The 17,522-nt window shown below is 40.3% G+C and overlaps 1 protein-coding gene across 2 annotated transcripts; it reads left to right on the forward strand.

The window, feature by feature from the left end:
• The first annotated feature begins 1,789 nt into the window (after nucleotides 1–1,789).
• On the forward strand, nucleotides 1,790–16,289 carry nlgn3b (neuroligin 3b). 2 transcript variants are annotated; one of them, XM_068600148.1, is made up of 7 exons: nucleotides 1,790–2,236; nucleotides 5,579–6,229; nucleotides 7,685–7,738; nucleotides 8,535–8,684; nucleotides 9,515–9,700; nucleotides 11,555–12,344; nucleotides 14,293–16,289. In XM_068600148.1, the coding sequence occupies exons 2-7, from the start codon at nucleotides 5,749–5,751 to the stop codon at nucleotides 15,086–15,088; spliced, it is 2,457 nt and encodes an 818-aa protein (XP_068456249.1). In that variant the 5' UTR covers nucleotides 1,790–2,236; nucleotides 5,579–5,748; the 3' UTR covers nucleotides 15,089–16,289. The 2 variants fall into 2 exon arrangements, with proteins under 2 accessions (XP_068456249.1, XP_068456250.1); XM_068600149.1 differs by lacking the exon at nucleotides 7,685–7,738.
• The last annotated feature ends 1,233 nt before the right edge of the window (nucleotides 16,290–17,522 follow it).

Here is a 17,522-nt window from a genome sequence, read left to right on the forward strand (position 1 = left end):
ATATATATATATATATACATATATTGATACAACTTGCCAAAACAATAACATAAAATAAATAAAGGATAGAGAGGTTGGCTATATAAGTACCTCAACAAATAACCTAAAATAAATACAGGTACATTGCCAAGACAGACAACTGATGGCAGCATGAAAGGCTGAGGACCTTGTAATGTATAGTAAGGTGATTATTGGAGGAAAACAGTGGGAGTGCTGTGCATTATTTGGGCATATGTTGTATCCTCTCAGCACTCGAAAGACACTGCAGCAGTCCTGCAGAACAAAGCGGAGGAAAAGAGGCATAGGAGCCGCTGGGAAACCAGAAAATAAACAATATGACCCTTTCCAGAGAGAGGGCAGAATTAAGATGCAGCTCTGTTGCTTTGAACTAATCAAGGCAGACCTGTAGTACTTAATACACATGACAGGAAAAAAGAGCATTTTGATAAAGGCAGAGCTCAAATTGAGAACGGTTTGTGAATTGTCAACAAAAATGCAAAAACAAAAGCTCATTTTTGCCATTTGTAATAGTGCTCATGACCACAGAGGCCATGTCAGTACATCTTTAAAGACAACTAAAAGTACATATTTATCTTATTCTCACCTAAGAACAATAGATATCCTGGCACACTATGGCCACGGAAACTGCAACGTCTTTGTCCTTACAATCAAGCTGACTCAGCCCACACTTGTGGGGTTCAAGTAGGGAATCTGTCTATGACTGCAAATATGTGGTGGAAATTGTGTCTTTAATTAAAATGGCTTCCTTTCTAAATGTGCTTGTTGAACTCTTCACATGCCACAAGGGTAATACTGGTATGTCCAGTGTACACACACAGAAATATGCCCTCATTAAAATCATAGTAGAATCATAAAGGCCCTGCTGAAACCACAGGTGACCTAGAAGGCATTATCCTATAAGACTAACTTGCTTAGAGGAAGCTAATAATCTCCACGCATTTACAAGAGTAATGTATGTTTTAGAAAACAAAACAGAGCTTGTTTCCTGAATGAGCGTCATGAGACGTGTGGCCTTTTTTCTCTCTTTGTTGAGTCGTTCCTTGCTTTGGTAACCCAGCTTGGAATAGGCATCACTAGGCCACATCTCTCCTGTAAAGACGATGCCTCAGCAGAAATTCAGGCATTTTAGCTATCGCCACTGGGCATTATACAAAAAGTGTATGTGAGAAAAAAAACATCTTTGCTCTGTCAGCAACTGTCTGGACTTCACCTCATAGAGTATATGTTTGTAGAGTTATGTCTGGTTGGGGCAAGTTTCTGTGTAACTTTTTCTATTTGGATTTCAAGTTGAACATAAGAAAGCAACAGATGAGGGCAACACAATAGTTCCAATGCTTCTCAGATATATGTTTAATAGAGATAGACAGCAACTTTTGCTTTCATGCACTGGAGTAATTTCCTGCCACTTGTGATATTTTTTCTCTCAAAGCAGTTCTCTTCTGGGATTTAATAGGGAAGGGCTTTCCATATAGCAGCAGTACCCTTGTTAAACAAGTGTAGGTCTGATGCTTCGGAGCTGTCATTGTCAGGCTCTCAGCAGTGCTTTTTATTCCCTTAGTGATTAGAGAACAGACGTTTCATTAGTAAATTCTCATTGTTTAGATCTTGCTACAAGGATATGAGTTGATTATACATCTAATTTAAAATACATTTCACTGCCTGGGGGAAAACATATTGGATGATGGTTTGCATTTTTTTCTTATGGTTGTCAAAATGTGCTAAGACGCTCATGCCAATTAAATGCAGCCAAATGGACTCGCAGGCCGGCACACATAGCCTCACTTGCGTATTTTGGTCAAAGGTATATGGATGTTTTCGCTCGGACACAAAGTGTGTGAGTAGGTGAGTGCTGTCCGGGGTTGTGGTGGTTACTTAATGGTTTCTAAATTGGGATTGTGTCGGTTGTTGGAGGGTGAATTTAATGCACTGGCGTAACCCGGCGGTTGCCTAGTAACGCGCTGGCAGTGGGCGCCGTAGAGAGCTCTATGGTGGGCGCTCCATTAAAACCGGTGGCGCTCCTGACCTTGGCGTCGGATATGCGCAAAGCACACAGACTGTGCAAAGCAGGAGATAAGAGTAAAGATCCGTGTGTTTGATACTGGAAGCGGCGAAGATAGATTCACACTCAGCAGCCCCATTGTCTCACAGCGAAAGCGACGGGCATGGTAGGGAGGACATCTCGAGATGGAGCGCGCAGCAGCCTCTGGAAAAGCAGGTGAGTGTTAACGATGCCGTGTGTTTTTCCGTGGGACGAATCTTTGTTCAGATTTATCACTTACATCTCGGCTAATGGTTTCATTTAAAGCTCGGCTATTGCTCATGCAGCGATGTAATGTGGTGCAGAATGCGTTGGCTTGCTATTTTTTTCTCCATTTTATCTAATATTACACCGTCCTAGACCCAAATTAAATACGCTTCTCAGTCACAACGTGAAGCGGTACACACACACACGCACACACACGCACACGCGCACGCACACACACACACACACACACACACACACACACACACACACACACACACACACACACACACACACACACTACAGCACTTTGTCGGTTCTATCTGGGCTGTGGCTTGTTTTTTTCTGTGGGTCTTGGTCCTTGCATTAATTTATAAAGGACTAACCATTACGTTGAGTGCTACCTGCAGGTTCCCTATAAGGTATAGTCTCCTCTGCGTCAATCCGTGCTCCTCTTTATTGCAAAGCTAAATTAGGGAGATTTGGGGAATCCACTGAAATGGTTTTGATCCACACCAGTCGAATTACAAGGGCATTGGAAGCCCGTATAGCCCACTGTTGTCTCACATATATAGGCTTCTTCTCAAAGGCTTTCATGTTAAGGGCCCCCGGGCTACCAGAACCTAATCGATAAGATGTTGTCCTAGAGATTTTATTAGTGTTGAATTGGTGTTGAATTGTGTGCCTGTCGATGATAGCAATGGACTGAGAGAAACATTATTATGGCAATCATTCTAATAGGTCTGTAACTATACCAATTAAAGGACTTGGTCTGTGAAAAAAATATGTTTGACCCAAACCACCTCTGTGTGATGCATACACATCTGTCTAATTGGTTTATTATTATAATATGTTATGACCGTATAACATCTTGATTATTGAACTTATCACTCACTTTCTGAGTTATTGCAAGCCCTAATTGGCAAGGCATATTTCACCCATGTTTCTGTCCTTTCCTGTTGCTGGGCATGTTGCCAGTCTAAATTGCCCCAAAAACTTGCAGTGTATCAAACTCGACTGAGTGATGGCTCATTTTTATTACATGGTCCATTTGGTGTAAGCTATAAAGCTTTTATCCACATCTGTCCCATCACAGACCACAAGTTGGAAAAAGAATACTCTGCAGCCCAGTTGAAGGCAGCATTCAGCCGCTTTGGCAGCCTGCAGTAAAACAAAAAGTGTATCTGAAGTCTATACCTTATCTTTGTTCAGATTATTTTAATTGGAATTGTGTTGTGATGTCAAGTATAGCAACAAAAAAAACACATCTATTGATGCTTATATCGTGAATACATGCAAAAGGAAAAAGGAAGAGCCGCTCATTTTATAAGTTCATTCCCTTTGATCTACAGCAGTGACAGGGCTGCTTCGTAAGCTACAGACAAATAACAAAGTCTGATTGGTGATGCCCAGTGTAATAACTGATAATCTCGTAATTGACAGTTTCCAAGCAGGTTTTGTGAACAGTGAAGATTTAAACCTGAAAATGATTTATTATCACTGTCAGTTCCAAATTAGGAGATGTGCTACGATTTACAAAAAAAAAAATCAGGTTCCCTATCTTTTCAATTGGAATGTCTTGGGAGCCGTACGTCATTGTCACAAAACAGATGGGGGTTTGAAGAAGTCTTGTCCTTTTTCTGGTTATAAGGGACATTCATAAGTGTTCATTACAACAGACAAAGCTGGTCTAGGGCAGCGGTGCACAATATTTCCCAAATGAACCATGGGATATTACTTTGATGATTCTCAGTCTTTTTTTTTTTTAAAAAAGGCCAATTATTATTGTGTCTATATCAGGAAATGTGTTACACCTGGGAACGGGAGGATGAGCAGCCTTTATTTGTGGTGTAAAGAAAATGTTCTCGGGAAAGAAAAAAAAGCCAATGCGCCACATCTGTGCCTAATTAGTTTCCTCAAATTAGGTGGACGAAATTGTTCCTCTGTCTTAATAGATTGGTTCATGAGAGTGACAGAGATCTGTTTAGCTGCAGTCTTTTGCAATACTCGAGGCAGCGCTCGTCAATAGATTTGATTAGGTTAACAAGCTTGCTTTTGCCTCTCTCTCATTGATGAGCCAGTGAGAACCTGATGTCGAGCATATTATGCTGACTGCTATCCCAGACTTTAAGGACTGAGAGGGGATGCATTTTGGATAACAAAGTAGTTAATTGGAAGACGGACAGCACAATTTGCTCTGTATTTCTCCATGGGTGAGCTTAGATTTGAGACCTTATTTGAATAGAGTGTGCCCATGTGATTAGGGGTGAATGTGTATTCCCCTGTTTACTGAGACCTATAGTTGTGAACCACTAACAAGACAAACTATCATCATACAAAAGGTCTGGTTAGTGCAGTCGCGTTAAAAAAACTGATTATTTGTTTGTATCTCAATAAATATTACTGAGGTAACTAACAGATCCAAGATCAAGGAATTTTTCACTTAAACAAGATAAATCAATGTAGAATCAACAGTAATTTATTCATGCCTTCCAGCGGATTAAAAACCCTACATTTTATTAAAAGACTAACCATTAGTGTTGGTCGAAAGTGGGTAAAAAATGGATTGCACAAGATGAAGGCAAATCCATTTCTCAATATGACGGTAAAGGATCCATTTGCTATGATATTATTTTGCTGTCTAAAAGCCTTCCTCAAGTCCTTCACTTAAACTGCAATTACTTGCTATATGAGGAGAGGTTGGGTCTTGCGGTCCCATCAGACATGTTTGTTCTGGGACTCTTCCATTATTCATCTTCAAGTCAGTGGTTGACAATGTTGCTTTGATGCAAGACAACAAAAAGACACAAATATTCATGATGTGAGATATTTAGTGTTTTAGAAATTTATTAAACACTAAAAAAAAACAGATATTCCTTTCCCAGTTAATCTCTCTTCAATGCATAATAATCTTTCTTTGCCGTTCACTTTTCTGTTTTTAACATTAGAAAAGGGGTGCTAAACACCTTTTATCTGGAGATGTTTTTGCAGCATTAATCCAACACAACAGCAGATGGATCTTTTTCAGATTCCTCCCATTCCCTTCCCCACTGATGCACAGCGATCAGTATTCAGTGATTTGTACAAAGCATAAATTTGCTCCTTTAAGACAGCAATTTGTCCCAAAAGGTTATTAGCATTGAAGCGTTACAGTGGATGTTGCATGCTGATTAAGCTTATATTTAAGTATGCATCTAGAGCCCCAAGGTACAGGAATACAACTTATTTTTTCAAAACTTACTCAACTATACAGATATTGTGGACTATTTTCACATAGTTTTGATGTTTTCACATGTCATCTTTCTCATTTTTCAGATTTGTGTGCACTGCAATGAAAAACGGAAGTGGGGGCGGTCCATACCTGGCTGTCGTGTATTTGGATTTGATAACCGTCGCATCCAAAGGGTGATGTCTGTTTGAGAGAGTCAGTGCAGAGGGACTGAGCGGACACTACATCGTGCATTTTAGCTGTGCAAGGCCAGACCATGTGGCTGGCTACATTTAGAGACCATCTGTTGCCTGCACACCTGCTGCATCAGCAAGGGACTGTAACCATCACCCACTGTGCTCTTCTTTGGTGGATATTATGTTCCTGCTGGTCATTCACGAAGGCAACAAGCCAGAAATTCTATCCTACCGTGACCACCCAGTTTGGTAAACTGCGAGGCCTCAGGGTCCCTGTGCCCAGCGAGGTGCTCCGGCCCGTTGATCAGTATCTGGGGGTCCCCTATGCCGCTCCGCCCGTGGGCGAGAAACGCTTCATGCCCCCCGACCAGCCCTCCTCCTGGTCAGGTATCAAGAATACTACCCACTTCATGCCTGTGTGCCCTCAGAACATCCACAACACCGTACCAGAGATCATGATGCCCATATGGTTCACCTATAACCTGGACACAGTAGCCACGTACATTCAGGATCAGAGCGAGGACTGTTTATATCTAAACATCTACGCTCCGACAGAGGATGGTGAGTCGCTGTGGTAAAATGGACAACAGTAACTATCCATTTCTATCAATCATTATTATCCATGTCGTCCTGTCATCCTCGTGAAGCGTGTGTGCGACCACTTCTCGTTTCATTGCTGCCACCCAGGGCTGATTGTTGGCCATTGTTGTTTCTCTTTTTGCAGCCACATTCCATTAGAAATAACAATCATGTCCCTATTAATAGGCAGAAATGTATGATGCCACTGAATGTGTAGGAACACACACAGGCTCGCCTAACCAAGGAAATTACTTTCAGCATTTAAAAAGGATGAGCCTATAGCATATTTGTCACAACTGAGCATCAAAGGTAATCCCGAAGAATCACGAAGCAGATCTCGCAAAGCTAGCAGTGCCAGCTTTCCTTGTTTGTGAAGAAAAAAGACAATTTCTAATAGAATATATTGAGAATAGATTACCTTCCTCGCAAGCATTCAGTATAACGCAGAACATTAAGCATTCAAAGTTGGACCGTGTTCAGCTTTTGTATGTAACATGCCACTCTATAGCTGACTTTTCCATGGCTGCGTAGCAACGGATAAACAGCCTGCTTAAGATGTAGCTGTCCAAAATGGTGCAGCCAATGTTTTATAAAGCTCCTGGTCTGAGTGCTGCTGCTGAAACGCCTCCTCACCTGGCACACAAACAGGTTAATTAAATCTCACACATGCATTCACATTGCAAAAGGAAACAACATAACCACATTTTTTATTTCTTTGGAAAATAAATGATGTATTTATGTCATTGTTTATTTGAAATGCACCTTGGGCATTCTGTTACTTTTTTATTTGTTTCACTAATGTGAAACCTTTGCTTTTTTTTCATTTCTACTTATCTCCAGTAGTCTTTTTACCACGCCAAACTAAAAATGTTTCATTAAGATTTCCACTATCTAATTTGTTTTTGTGCCTGCTCAGTCAGAGTGTATTAGTCATTCTTTAATAAACCCTCTACCTCATATCTCCAGTAACTATCCTGCAGTGTTTAACCTGAAGAATTGACATGATAATTTGTATGAAAATATAATTGTACAGCAAGATACAATAAACCAAGAAAGATGTATTACTCCGGTCAAAGCTGAGGCAGCTGGATCAATATAACGACAGATAATAAACTATTCAAAGAAAACAGTGTGTACCTGATGCGTGTGGGCGCATATACACACTGTCATTTCCTCAAAATATCTAACAAGAATTGGTTTACCTGATGGAAAAAGATTTGCAAACACTGGTGATAATGTAATTGTGTGATATATATATATAGATTTGTACCTGACATTTTCTCAGAAAGCAGGTAAAAGTGCAACATGGCTGTATGTAAATGCCTCTAATGTATGGATCTTTTGTCTCCCGATTCTATCAGTTTAATTAGACCATATATAAAATAAGAGGCAGTCAACCGTGATGTTTTGAATTTTCTACTTCTTTTTCAATCCCAGGGAGCCAACACAAGAAAAAGGGGGCGGCTTTCTCTGAGACTCATATATCTGAAGGTATTTTTATGAGCTCAAAGTCTTGATGCATGGATTCTTTTAGCTTGAGTTTGGTGGATGAAGTTACAACTCTTAGCTTTTTATCTGATTTATGAAAACATAGGTTTTCTGTTCCTGCACCTCGTGCCTTGAATTTAGCTTTCAGTAAGAGCTACGTTTCTGCTGCCATGCACATTGATTGCATTATCTGTCTGATGGTTTCTTTTAAAGACAGTCGTTGGTCAATGTCACAAATTGGTGTCCAAGCATGAAGCATAGATTTTCAATTTCTATAAGAGAAATATATATTTTTGCTCTAGATAACAAGAGCTTGGTGTAGTGTGGTACTTTTAAGTCCAAGTTTACACATTATGAAACATGTTTTTTGTTGCTTGTGCATGCATATTATATGTGGAACTGTGAAATGACCAATATTACAGAATATTCTTCTCCACTGACATTGAACCACAAGTCAAATCACTGGATTTTCTTCTCTTTCTTCCTCTCATCAAAACATTCAGATACGTTACAGAGGCAAAGTAAGCTTGGTCATGCGCTTACATGCACTGTAAAATCTGTTGTTAATTATATTTGACTCTTTAATTCATACAACCCTCGTCAGAGTGTATTTATCATGCATTTTCTAAATGTCATTACAGCTTCCAAATCACAAGCATACCACTGCTTCTATTCGCACCTTTTCTAAACTGTCTTTACTCATACTGAAAAGCTGATAAGATATTTTAATAACCGTGTTTCATTCCTTTTGCCTTGTCATTGTTTGCTCAGCATATGTGTGTGTTTGTTGATCTTACAGATATAAGGGATTCAGAAGCTCGACCTGTGATGGTTTACATCCATGGAGGCTCCTATATGGAGGGCACCGGGAACATGATGGACGGCAGCGTGCTGGCCAGTTATGGGAATGTGGTTGTCGTCACGCTCAACTACAGAATTGGAATATTAGGTGAAGACAACGCGTCTGTGTGATCACTTTTAATGCTGGTTCAAATGGGGTATTTAGTTTAATGTGGGAGAATAAACATAATGGTCATTAATTCCTGTAAATTGCCGTTATAAACTATAAAAAAAAAACAAGAGAAAATACAAAACCGTTTCAGAGAACATAAGCAACAGGGATCTCTGTAGCTTGATTTGCATAAATATGTTGTCCTCAGAGAACAATTGTTGCAAATACTTTTCACGGTCTGTCCTTGTTTCACACAAGCTGTTTAGACTCATTCTGAAAACATAATTTATTTTTGTTGTAGATGGATGTTTCTAATCTGTGCAAGATCATCAGCCTTTGCAAATTCTTGAAGGAAAAACTATTAAAATACAGTATGGAGCAATGTAGCGTTCACAAACATTCACAAGGTCAAGAGTATCCCCTGCATTTAACATTCAAAACAGTATCTTATTTAGATAGGAATAGACAAGGGAATAAGTAATAGGATCAATTGTAACAGCACGGTGACCTCTGTGTGGTTTTATGAAATTATTGTAGCGAGCTAGCCAAAAGATTTATGCACATTGAATTTTATGAAGACACAAGCGAGGAGAGAATTCAGATTTGCAGAGCCTGATCACTTCCTGAGGGGCTTGAGGACTATTATGAGGAGTTGACTAAAGTAGTCAAGACACTGTGGGAGAGAGTGAAGGAATATTTGCACCTGAGGGGAATCGGTGTCGGCTCCCTCAGATGCCCTGCTGGGCTACAACTTTAGATCAAAGTTGTGACATATATTGTAGATCTCTACTTCAGCACTTGATCTGATGTCTTTCTTTGTACTTCAGGCTTCCTCAGTACTGGTGACCAGGCAGCAAAAGGAAACTATGGACTCCTGGACCAAATTCAAGCTCTTCGTTGGATCAGTAAGAACATTGGTTATTTTGGAGGAGACCCGGGTCGCATCACAGTTTTTGGATCTGGAATCGGTGCTTCCTGTGTCAGTCTGCTTACTCTGTCCCATCACTCAGAAGGTAAGAACTACCGTCACAGTTATCTCTGACTTTGATCAATACAAGTTTGCTCTGTTATTAATGCTATCGCTTAAAAACCAATGTCAAAATCCACAAACTAAACATTGCAATCATGTTAATTTCTTATCTTATCATTTTTAATTATTTTGTTCTTTGTTTCAAGTGCAGCTCTAAATGGTCTGTCAGGGAGATGAAGTGTTATGATATGGTTGTGTAGGGTAAAGGGGGTATTCGTTAAGTAAGTGATTGCTTTTGTTCTCCTCCGCTCAATCTAATCAGCCTAAAAGCTTTGCCTCTTAAAATGGGAAGCTCTTAAAGAAGCCGATTGGCATTATAACGTTTTCACCACGCCATCATGTTCACCTGTGTCCATCAGTTTTTACCATTCCATCTGACTAATTTTTTCATCTGTCAGAGTCCGATTTGTTTACCCTTATACAGTGTGTATGGTCTTCTTCCTTTTTTATTGCCGTTTTGTATTTTCAGCCTTGATTGAAGACAGTGTTTGCCAAAGACAAGTCGGGTGTGAGAATGATAACTAACTATCCATCTTGATCTGTTATCTTTGCAATTACAATATAAATCAACAGGAATTCAATTAAAATACCTGTTTATAGAGTGTAAATTACCCACAGGAAACCAGTATTTGTTTTCCACTGACAAGAAAAAAAAAGTTTTAATCTACTTCTTTTTAGTGGATATCCTTCCATTCGCTAAACACTTTACCACAGCTCCTTGCAAGAATCAAAGGTGCATATTTCAATATGGCTGGCCCACAGGGAATTGAACCTCTTATCTTTGGCGTATTATTGCCCCGATGTCGCATTGATGCTGGACAGAAACACAAGGGCACAAACTGTGTTTTTGTCAATGCCAGGGAGGCTGCGGCAACTGTCCTTTGTGAGCTTTGTATTTGATGCCCTCGCTCGGCTGCAGCGAATGCACAAAGACCTCCGGCTGTCTTTGAAGTAGACTCGCTGCTGCCCTAAAAAAAATGAAATAAATGACAGCAAGGCAAGAGAAAGTGACACTGTCCCGCATTCTTTTTCAAGCGGCTGCTATGCCTTAACCTCAGCAGAGTATTTTCTGACTTGATACATATCACTTGTCATTTTTAGGTGGTAGACACAAAATCCCCAGAGACAGAGGTGACGCACGGCACATAAACAATTCAACAGAGCATTGTGTTTACTGTATCAACATTGAAGGATCAGGGTTACTGAATATTCATCTCCCCACACAGTCCCTCCACTGCACACTTAGCCTCAGAAGTCTCTACGAAGCCATGCGACTTGTTAGACACAATGTATTAACGATTCTACAATCGAAGGACGTGTGCGAATAACTGGCATCGAAAAACCTCCTCACTGATACAATGCTGAAAATTGATCATTAATTTGGCTTGTATTCGCTGTCATCCACATATAGTAATGACAGCAAAAGAAACAAATAAGTGGATGAACACAGAGAAGGAAGTATTTTTTTTAATCATTATAATAACAATAGAACGGGACAGCATCCTATTAGAAGCTAATTTCTTCCACCAGCTGCTTTACAGAGCAGCTTCTCATCAGCCAGGCTCAATCTGGCCTTTTCACTCTCTTTCACTCTAATGCTTTATCTCCCTGGCTAATATTTAAAGCACATCGCAAGTGGGCTTGTTTGCTTTTATCTACCTCAATGTTGTGTGTCAACAAACCTTGGATTTAGTGTGATATCTAGTTGTGAATAGCAACATTAATCATGTCAAAATGCCGTGAAGGTTTGTGCTGAAAAAGAATACTAATACTAACCACTGTTCTCTGGGCTTCTGTTGTCTTCTGTGTCTTTTTGGTCTGAATTTTGCCTCCCAAGGTTTGTTCCACAGAGCCATCATCCAAAGCGGTTCAGCTCTGTCCAGCTGGGCTGTCAACTACCAACCAGTCAAGTACACACGAATGCTGGCCGAGAGGGTCGGCTGCAACGTGCTGGACACTGTGGACATGGTCTCCTGCCTGCAGAAGAAGAGTGCAAGAGAGCTGGTGGAGCAAGACATCCAGCCTGCCCGATACCGCGTGGCTTTCGGTCCTGTCATTGACGGAGATGTCATCCCGGACGACCCCGAGATCCTGATGGAGCAGGGCGAGTTCCTTAACTATGACATAATGCTGGGTGTTAATCAGGGAGAAGGGCTGCGCTTTGTGGAGAATGTGATGGATCTGGAAGACGGCGTGTCTGGCAACGACTTTGACTTTGCAGTGTCAGACTTTGTGGACAGTCTGTATGGCTACCCGGAAGGGAAGGACACCCTAAGGGAGACAATTAAATTCATGTACACAGACTGGGCCGACAAAGACAACCCGGAAACCAGGAGGAAGACCTTGGTGGCCCTCTTCACCGACCACCAGTGGGTGGAGCCCTCAGTGGTGACGGCTGACCTACACGCCCGCTATGGCTCACCTACTTACTTCTACGCCTTCTACCACCACTGCCAGAGCCTCATGAAGCCAGTGTGGTCTGACTCAGCGCACGGAGATGAGGTCCCTTATGTGTTTGGCATCCCCATGGTGGGCCCAACTGACCTGTTCCCGTGTAACTTCTCCAGGAACGACATCATGCTCAGCGCTGTAGTTATGACTTATTGGACCAACTTCGCCAAGAGTGGGTGAGTAACAGCAAATCCAGGAACTACATGTTAACATTAATATAACTTATTTACATATAGTTGCAGTGCATTCAGTATCCCATTTTATACTTATTTATTGGTCTGTTCTTGGCTTTCCTTGTGCTGCAGACTTTATGTGTGTTGATATGTTCAACTCTAACTTCTGCTACATTCACCCTTCCTTTATCACGCTGTAAGATTCAGCCTCAAGTAGTGCCGACTAATTATATGCAGCCAGAACTCCCACTGCCATGTCTTCCAGCATTTATCTACTGTTCTCTGTTGCTTCACAAGAACCCTCACAAGGAACTTTTAATTTCATCAATTAATATGAAATGCTTCAACATTGAAAGTCTATAAATTCCCGTTATCATTATTGATCACTTCTTATTGTAAATTAAGTCTGCTCCCCTTGCTCAGATGTATTCAATTCACTTTTACACCCATAACATTTGCACTCACTGGATATTGAATTGTGTACACTACCAGCAAAATGCTTAAAATGTGGTGATGCTTAATTGAGCAGTCCCATTCTTTAGAAATGCCATGTTGCCCCTATTTTAAAGCTTCCTTATAACCTCTCTTTACGCATATTACAATGTTTCAGCAGACTTTCTGAAGGTGATGGATCTTAAAATGTACAGCTTGATTCACATAAATGTTTAACGCAGTCACTCAATATTTTACAATAAGGTTATGTTGAAGAAAAAAATGTGAAGGTTGTTAAGATGTACATCATATACATCATAAACCTCTACAAACTTGAATGTGGATTGTACTTTCAAGTAGAATTGGCAGTATATATATATATATATATATATATATATATATATATATATTTATATATTTATATATTTATATATATATATATATATATAGATAGATAGATAGATAGATAGAGAGAGAGAGAGAGAGAGAGAGAGAGAGAGAGAGAGAGAGAGAGAGAAAGAAAATATATATTTGAGTATTGCGTATTGTATTGTTTGATTATATTTAAGTATTGAAAGCAATGGTTGTTTAGTGTAAGCAATGGTTGCTTACAATACTCGATAGTGTTCCACTGCAGCCAAATGTTGTTGACTTTCTTGAAGGTACTGTATAGATTTGAGTATGAAGCCTTTAAGTTACTGACTTTGGATTATCATTAAAAGCAGTGGCATTTTAAAGTATTCCCAGATTGATAGGAGACCTTTTTAGTTTGTGAACGTTTTCCAATTTCCGGCAGTTGACCTGCACCAATAGTGACTCAGTACTACACATGCTGTTGAAAGTGCAGCTTCTGCACCTACTGACAGCTTATTTTGCAATATGTCATACGAAGGCCCAGGTTAGTATGTCTGTGAAGATAAGAGACGCCTAAGTGAGTTGCCCGGTAGTGGAGGATTGTACAGTTGCAGCCCTATCGGAGTCTTCCTGCATATTGAATGCACAGCTGCAATGAGTCTTAGTGAATGATGACGAGCAGGAGAAGGAAACAGGTCACCGTAGGCTGCTGGTTTTAGTGTGTAGGAATGAGGGAATGCTGAGCCCTTGAGGAGAGATGGTGATATTACATTGTGTTGACTTACGACGATGAGGTTCTTCTTTTTTACAATTTAACAAACAGGCCTTTTGTTTTGATTTGCATTTGTAATGCATTTACTAAGGGCTGGCCTGACGATATTTTCCGATCATGATATACATTATTGTCTGGCAAATGTAAGCAAGATGTTAAATAACCAAACTAACGCTCAGAGCAAACAACTCGGTGTAAAACAAAAACTTCTGTTCTGAATCATCCATTTGGACAAAAACGTTTCTAGATCAATATCTTGATAAGATCATTATCATTACATTATGATGATATTCTGAAAATTGATAATCCTGAATTATCACCAAACCCTAGCACTACCATTTAGCTTTATTCCATCGCATTTATTTCTATTTCCTGTCTATCATGTGTTCGCAGGGATCCTAACAAACCGGTGCCACAGGACACCAAGTTCATCCACACCAAGGCCAATCGCTTCGAGGAGGTGGCCTGGTCCAAGTACGACCCCTACGACCAGCTGTACTTGCACATTGGCCTGAAGCCTCGTATCCGTGACCACTACCGCGCCACTAAGGTGGCCTTCTGGAAACACCTGGTGCCCCATCTCTACAACCTCCATGACATGTTCCATTACTCCTCCACCACCACCAAGGTCACCCCACTCGATCCCACCCAGTCCAACGGTAAGAAGTCGGGCATCACCGGTCGTACCCCAGTATCCACTTCCAACAACGACGGCAAAGGGCTGAGGGAGATGGGCCCTCTGATTATGCCGAACCCGAGAGATTACTCCACAGAGCTCAGCGTCACCATTGCTGTGGGAGCGTCACTGCTCTTCCTCAACGTCCTGGCCTTCGCCGCTCTGTACTACCGCAAGGACAAGCGCAATCGGCAGGAAATGTCCCAGCAGCCCAGTCCCCAGTGTGATAGCAAAGGCAACAACGTGAGCCACACCACCACTATAGACGAGAGCCTGTCCCAGCAAATGAACCAGTGTGAAGCCCTTCACAATCCTCTCCACGTCTCGCCCAGCATGGACTACTCACTGAGTCAACGCCGCTCCCCTGACGACATCCCTCTGATGACCCCCAACAACATCACCATGATCCCCAACTCCCTGATGGGCCTCTCCAACATGAGTCCATACAGCACCTTCCCTGCTGGCTACAACTCTGCAGGCCTGCCCAGCACCCACTCTACCACTCGGGTATAGCCTGGCGGGAGTTGAGGGAAGATGGGGAGGAGAAGCGTGACGTACATAAAACTTGGAAATGTAAAGCTATATTTAGAATGTGTAGGTAAAATAGGATTGAATATGTTCGTTCTGTCTTTTCCAAAGGTGTACAACCGCCAACATTCTGCCTTTGCTCTCTCATAATAGGAAATCTAACTGCAGAGTCATTTTATAATAATCATTTTCAAAGGCAGACAAAAAGAAAATGCGCATTTCATTTTCCACTTTAGCTTTTTTGGAACTTTACCTAGCAAGAACTTAGTATAATGTTTATACAGTTGGATTTGTATGGGAGGCTTTTTCTTACTCTGTGATATCTACTTTGATCTCGTGGAACGAAATGACATTATAACTTGTGGTGGACAGAGATGAGATCTGGGTAAAGCTGAAAAGCAGTATTATTAGTAGTAGTATTATTATTATTATTATCAAGCTATTTTATACATATTTCTCATGTTACATTGCTTATTATGGAAATGTATTTTTACTGTAATTACTTTCAAATGCCTTGTAACTCGCTCACATTACTGTGGAATCATAAGAACAATGGATGGAAATTTTACTCAAATACAGGCCACACATGGGGAAAAAACATTCAGTTTATCCAAAAATATTTCTATCTGGTAGTGCAACACTACGGTTGGTGTGTGGGTGTGTGCTGAGGAAGTGCGCTACAAAAATGTAAATTAGGCATTGTTTGAAATTAACCATTCAGTTTGTAGTGTTGTGTAATCTATTGTAGTCTATTTGAGTATCCTTGCTATAGTTTTATTTCACGTGTCTACAATTTTGCTTAATGCATTGTAGAAATATAACTTCTGCTTTACTATAAAAATAGAATTGCTTCTAATGTGTTTTCCCACTCCAACAAACTCATGGTTCTTTTGGCTTGGCTTCTTTGTACAGACTAAACATAGACAACATTTCATTTGTCGTTTGTTTATGAAAACTGTAAGATCTACAGAAAGATAATTGTAATTACATTGTAATTGTATGTATACCAACTCAATTATTCACATTTAAAAAGTGGTTTGGACCCCATGCGTACCAAGATATATCCAGGGGTCTCTTTACTGAATGGACATGATTGACATCAAGCTTTGAGATTTGATTTCTTTGAACCTATCATAATGTTGTTTAATCTAAATGAGACGACTATTAAAAGATTTTTGGAACTAAAGATGAGTCTTGAGTTGGAATAATAATGTGTCCCTAAAAGTTTTTTAAATGAATACTCATAACCATGTCAACTGTAGTCTAAAAGCTTTATAGTGTCCGGGTTGATGGTTAAATTAGCCCCAGTTTATGCCTCTCATGTATGCTAATGCATGAGAATGAATGAGAATTAAACATCAAAGACTGTTTACAGTTCATGGAGAGCACGACTGCATATGTAAAATATGTGGATCAAAAAAATAAAATCTCATCCTAGGTTCACACTATGAGCAACAAAAGCAACAAAATGGCCAGCCGTTGCTGGCTACATTGTCGGCGAGTTGCCATTGAAGTGTTGCTCAAGCGCTTTTTGACGTTGTTGTAAATAGTCACAGCAGGCACTGGGAACTGGCCAACTGCCTATCTTTTATGGAACAGACTAGGATGAAACAAGAAGACATGATTAGTTGCTTTTTTATTGGAAGGCTGAAAAATGTTGAGACCAGCTTGATTTGTAGTGGTTCGTGTTGTGTCAGGTACCAGTTTGTAGCTTCATGTCACTCGCTTCCATTAAGTTACTAGTTGGACGCCGCTTTTTGTCGCTTGTAGTGTGAACGAGGCATTACAATTCTGGGCTGAAGACTACAACTTTGAAAATAAAATATAAATCTCTGGTCGTAAGGTTAGAAGGGAGTTTAGCAGACCTCTGTAGCCTGCTCCTCATCTATGCCCGGGACTAGCAGTGACTCAAGGCTACATTAGCCGCAACTAGCGCTCACACATCTTTCACTGAACTGTCTGCAATCAAGCAGCATCATCAGGTATTGCAGGCATCAGGTTTTGAGAAAATGGAAAAATGAAATAAAAAAACATATTTCTGATTTAGTTAACTGTCCATCATATATCTGACAATGTTACCAGAGTGAGTCCAATGCTAATAAGCAGAGTAGTCTTTTCATGTTATATGTAGAATGAAGTTGTTTTTTTGTTGGGGCATAAAGTGGAGTTGGTTCAGGTTTAGTTAAGTGTCAGGGTTAAAATGGGACTATGTAACTTCTGAAAAGAGACGTTATCCTGTTTAAATTTTAACAAATTGAATTCATAAGCAATTAAATAAACCTTTGATAAATTCCATACCATAAGGGGTTCATTACTATACTTGGTCTGGTATGTAGCTGATGTTTGCTAATGTTAGCTCCCTTTTCAAAGTATAATGTTAAGTTTTTAACATTAAGAGTCAATTTGCTAACTGCATCAT

The sequence above is a fragment of the Clinocottus analis genome, unplaced genomic scaffold, assembly GCF_023055335.1.
Source record: "Clinocottus analis isolate CAN_PGR_092001 unplaced genomic scaffold, fCliAna1.0.p SCAF_5, whole genome shotgun sequence".
Classification (NCBI taxonomy): domain Eukaryota; kingdom Metazoa; phylum Chordata; class Actinopteri; order Perciformes; family Cottidae; genus Clinocottus; species Clinocottus analis.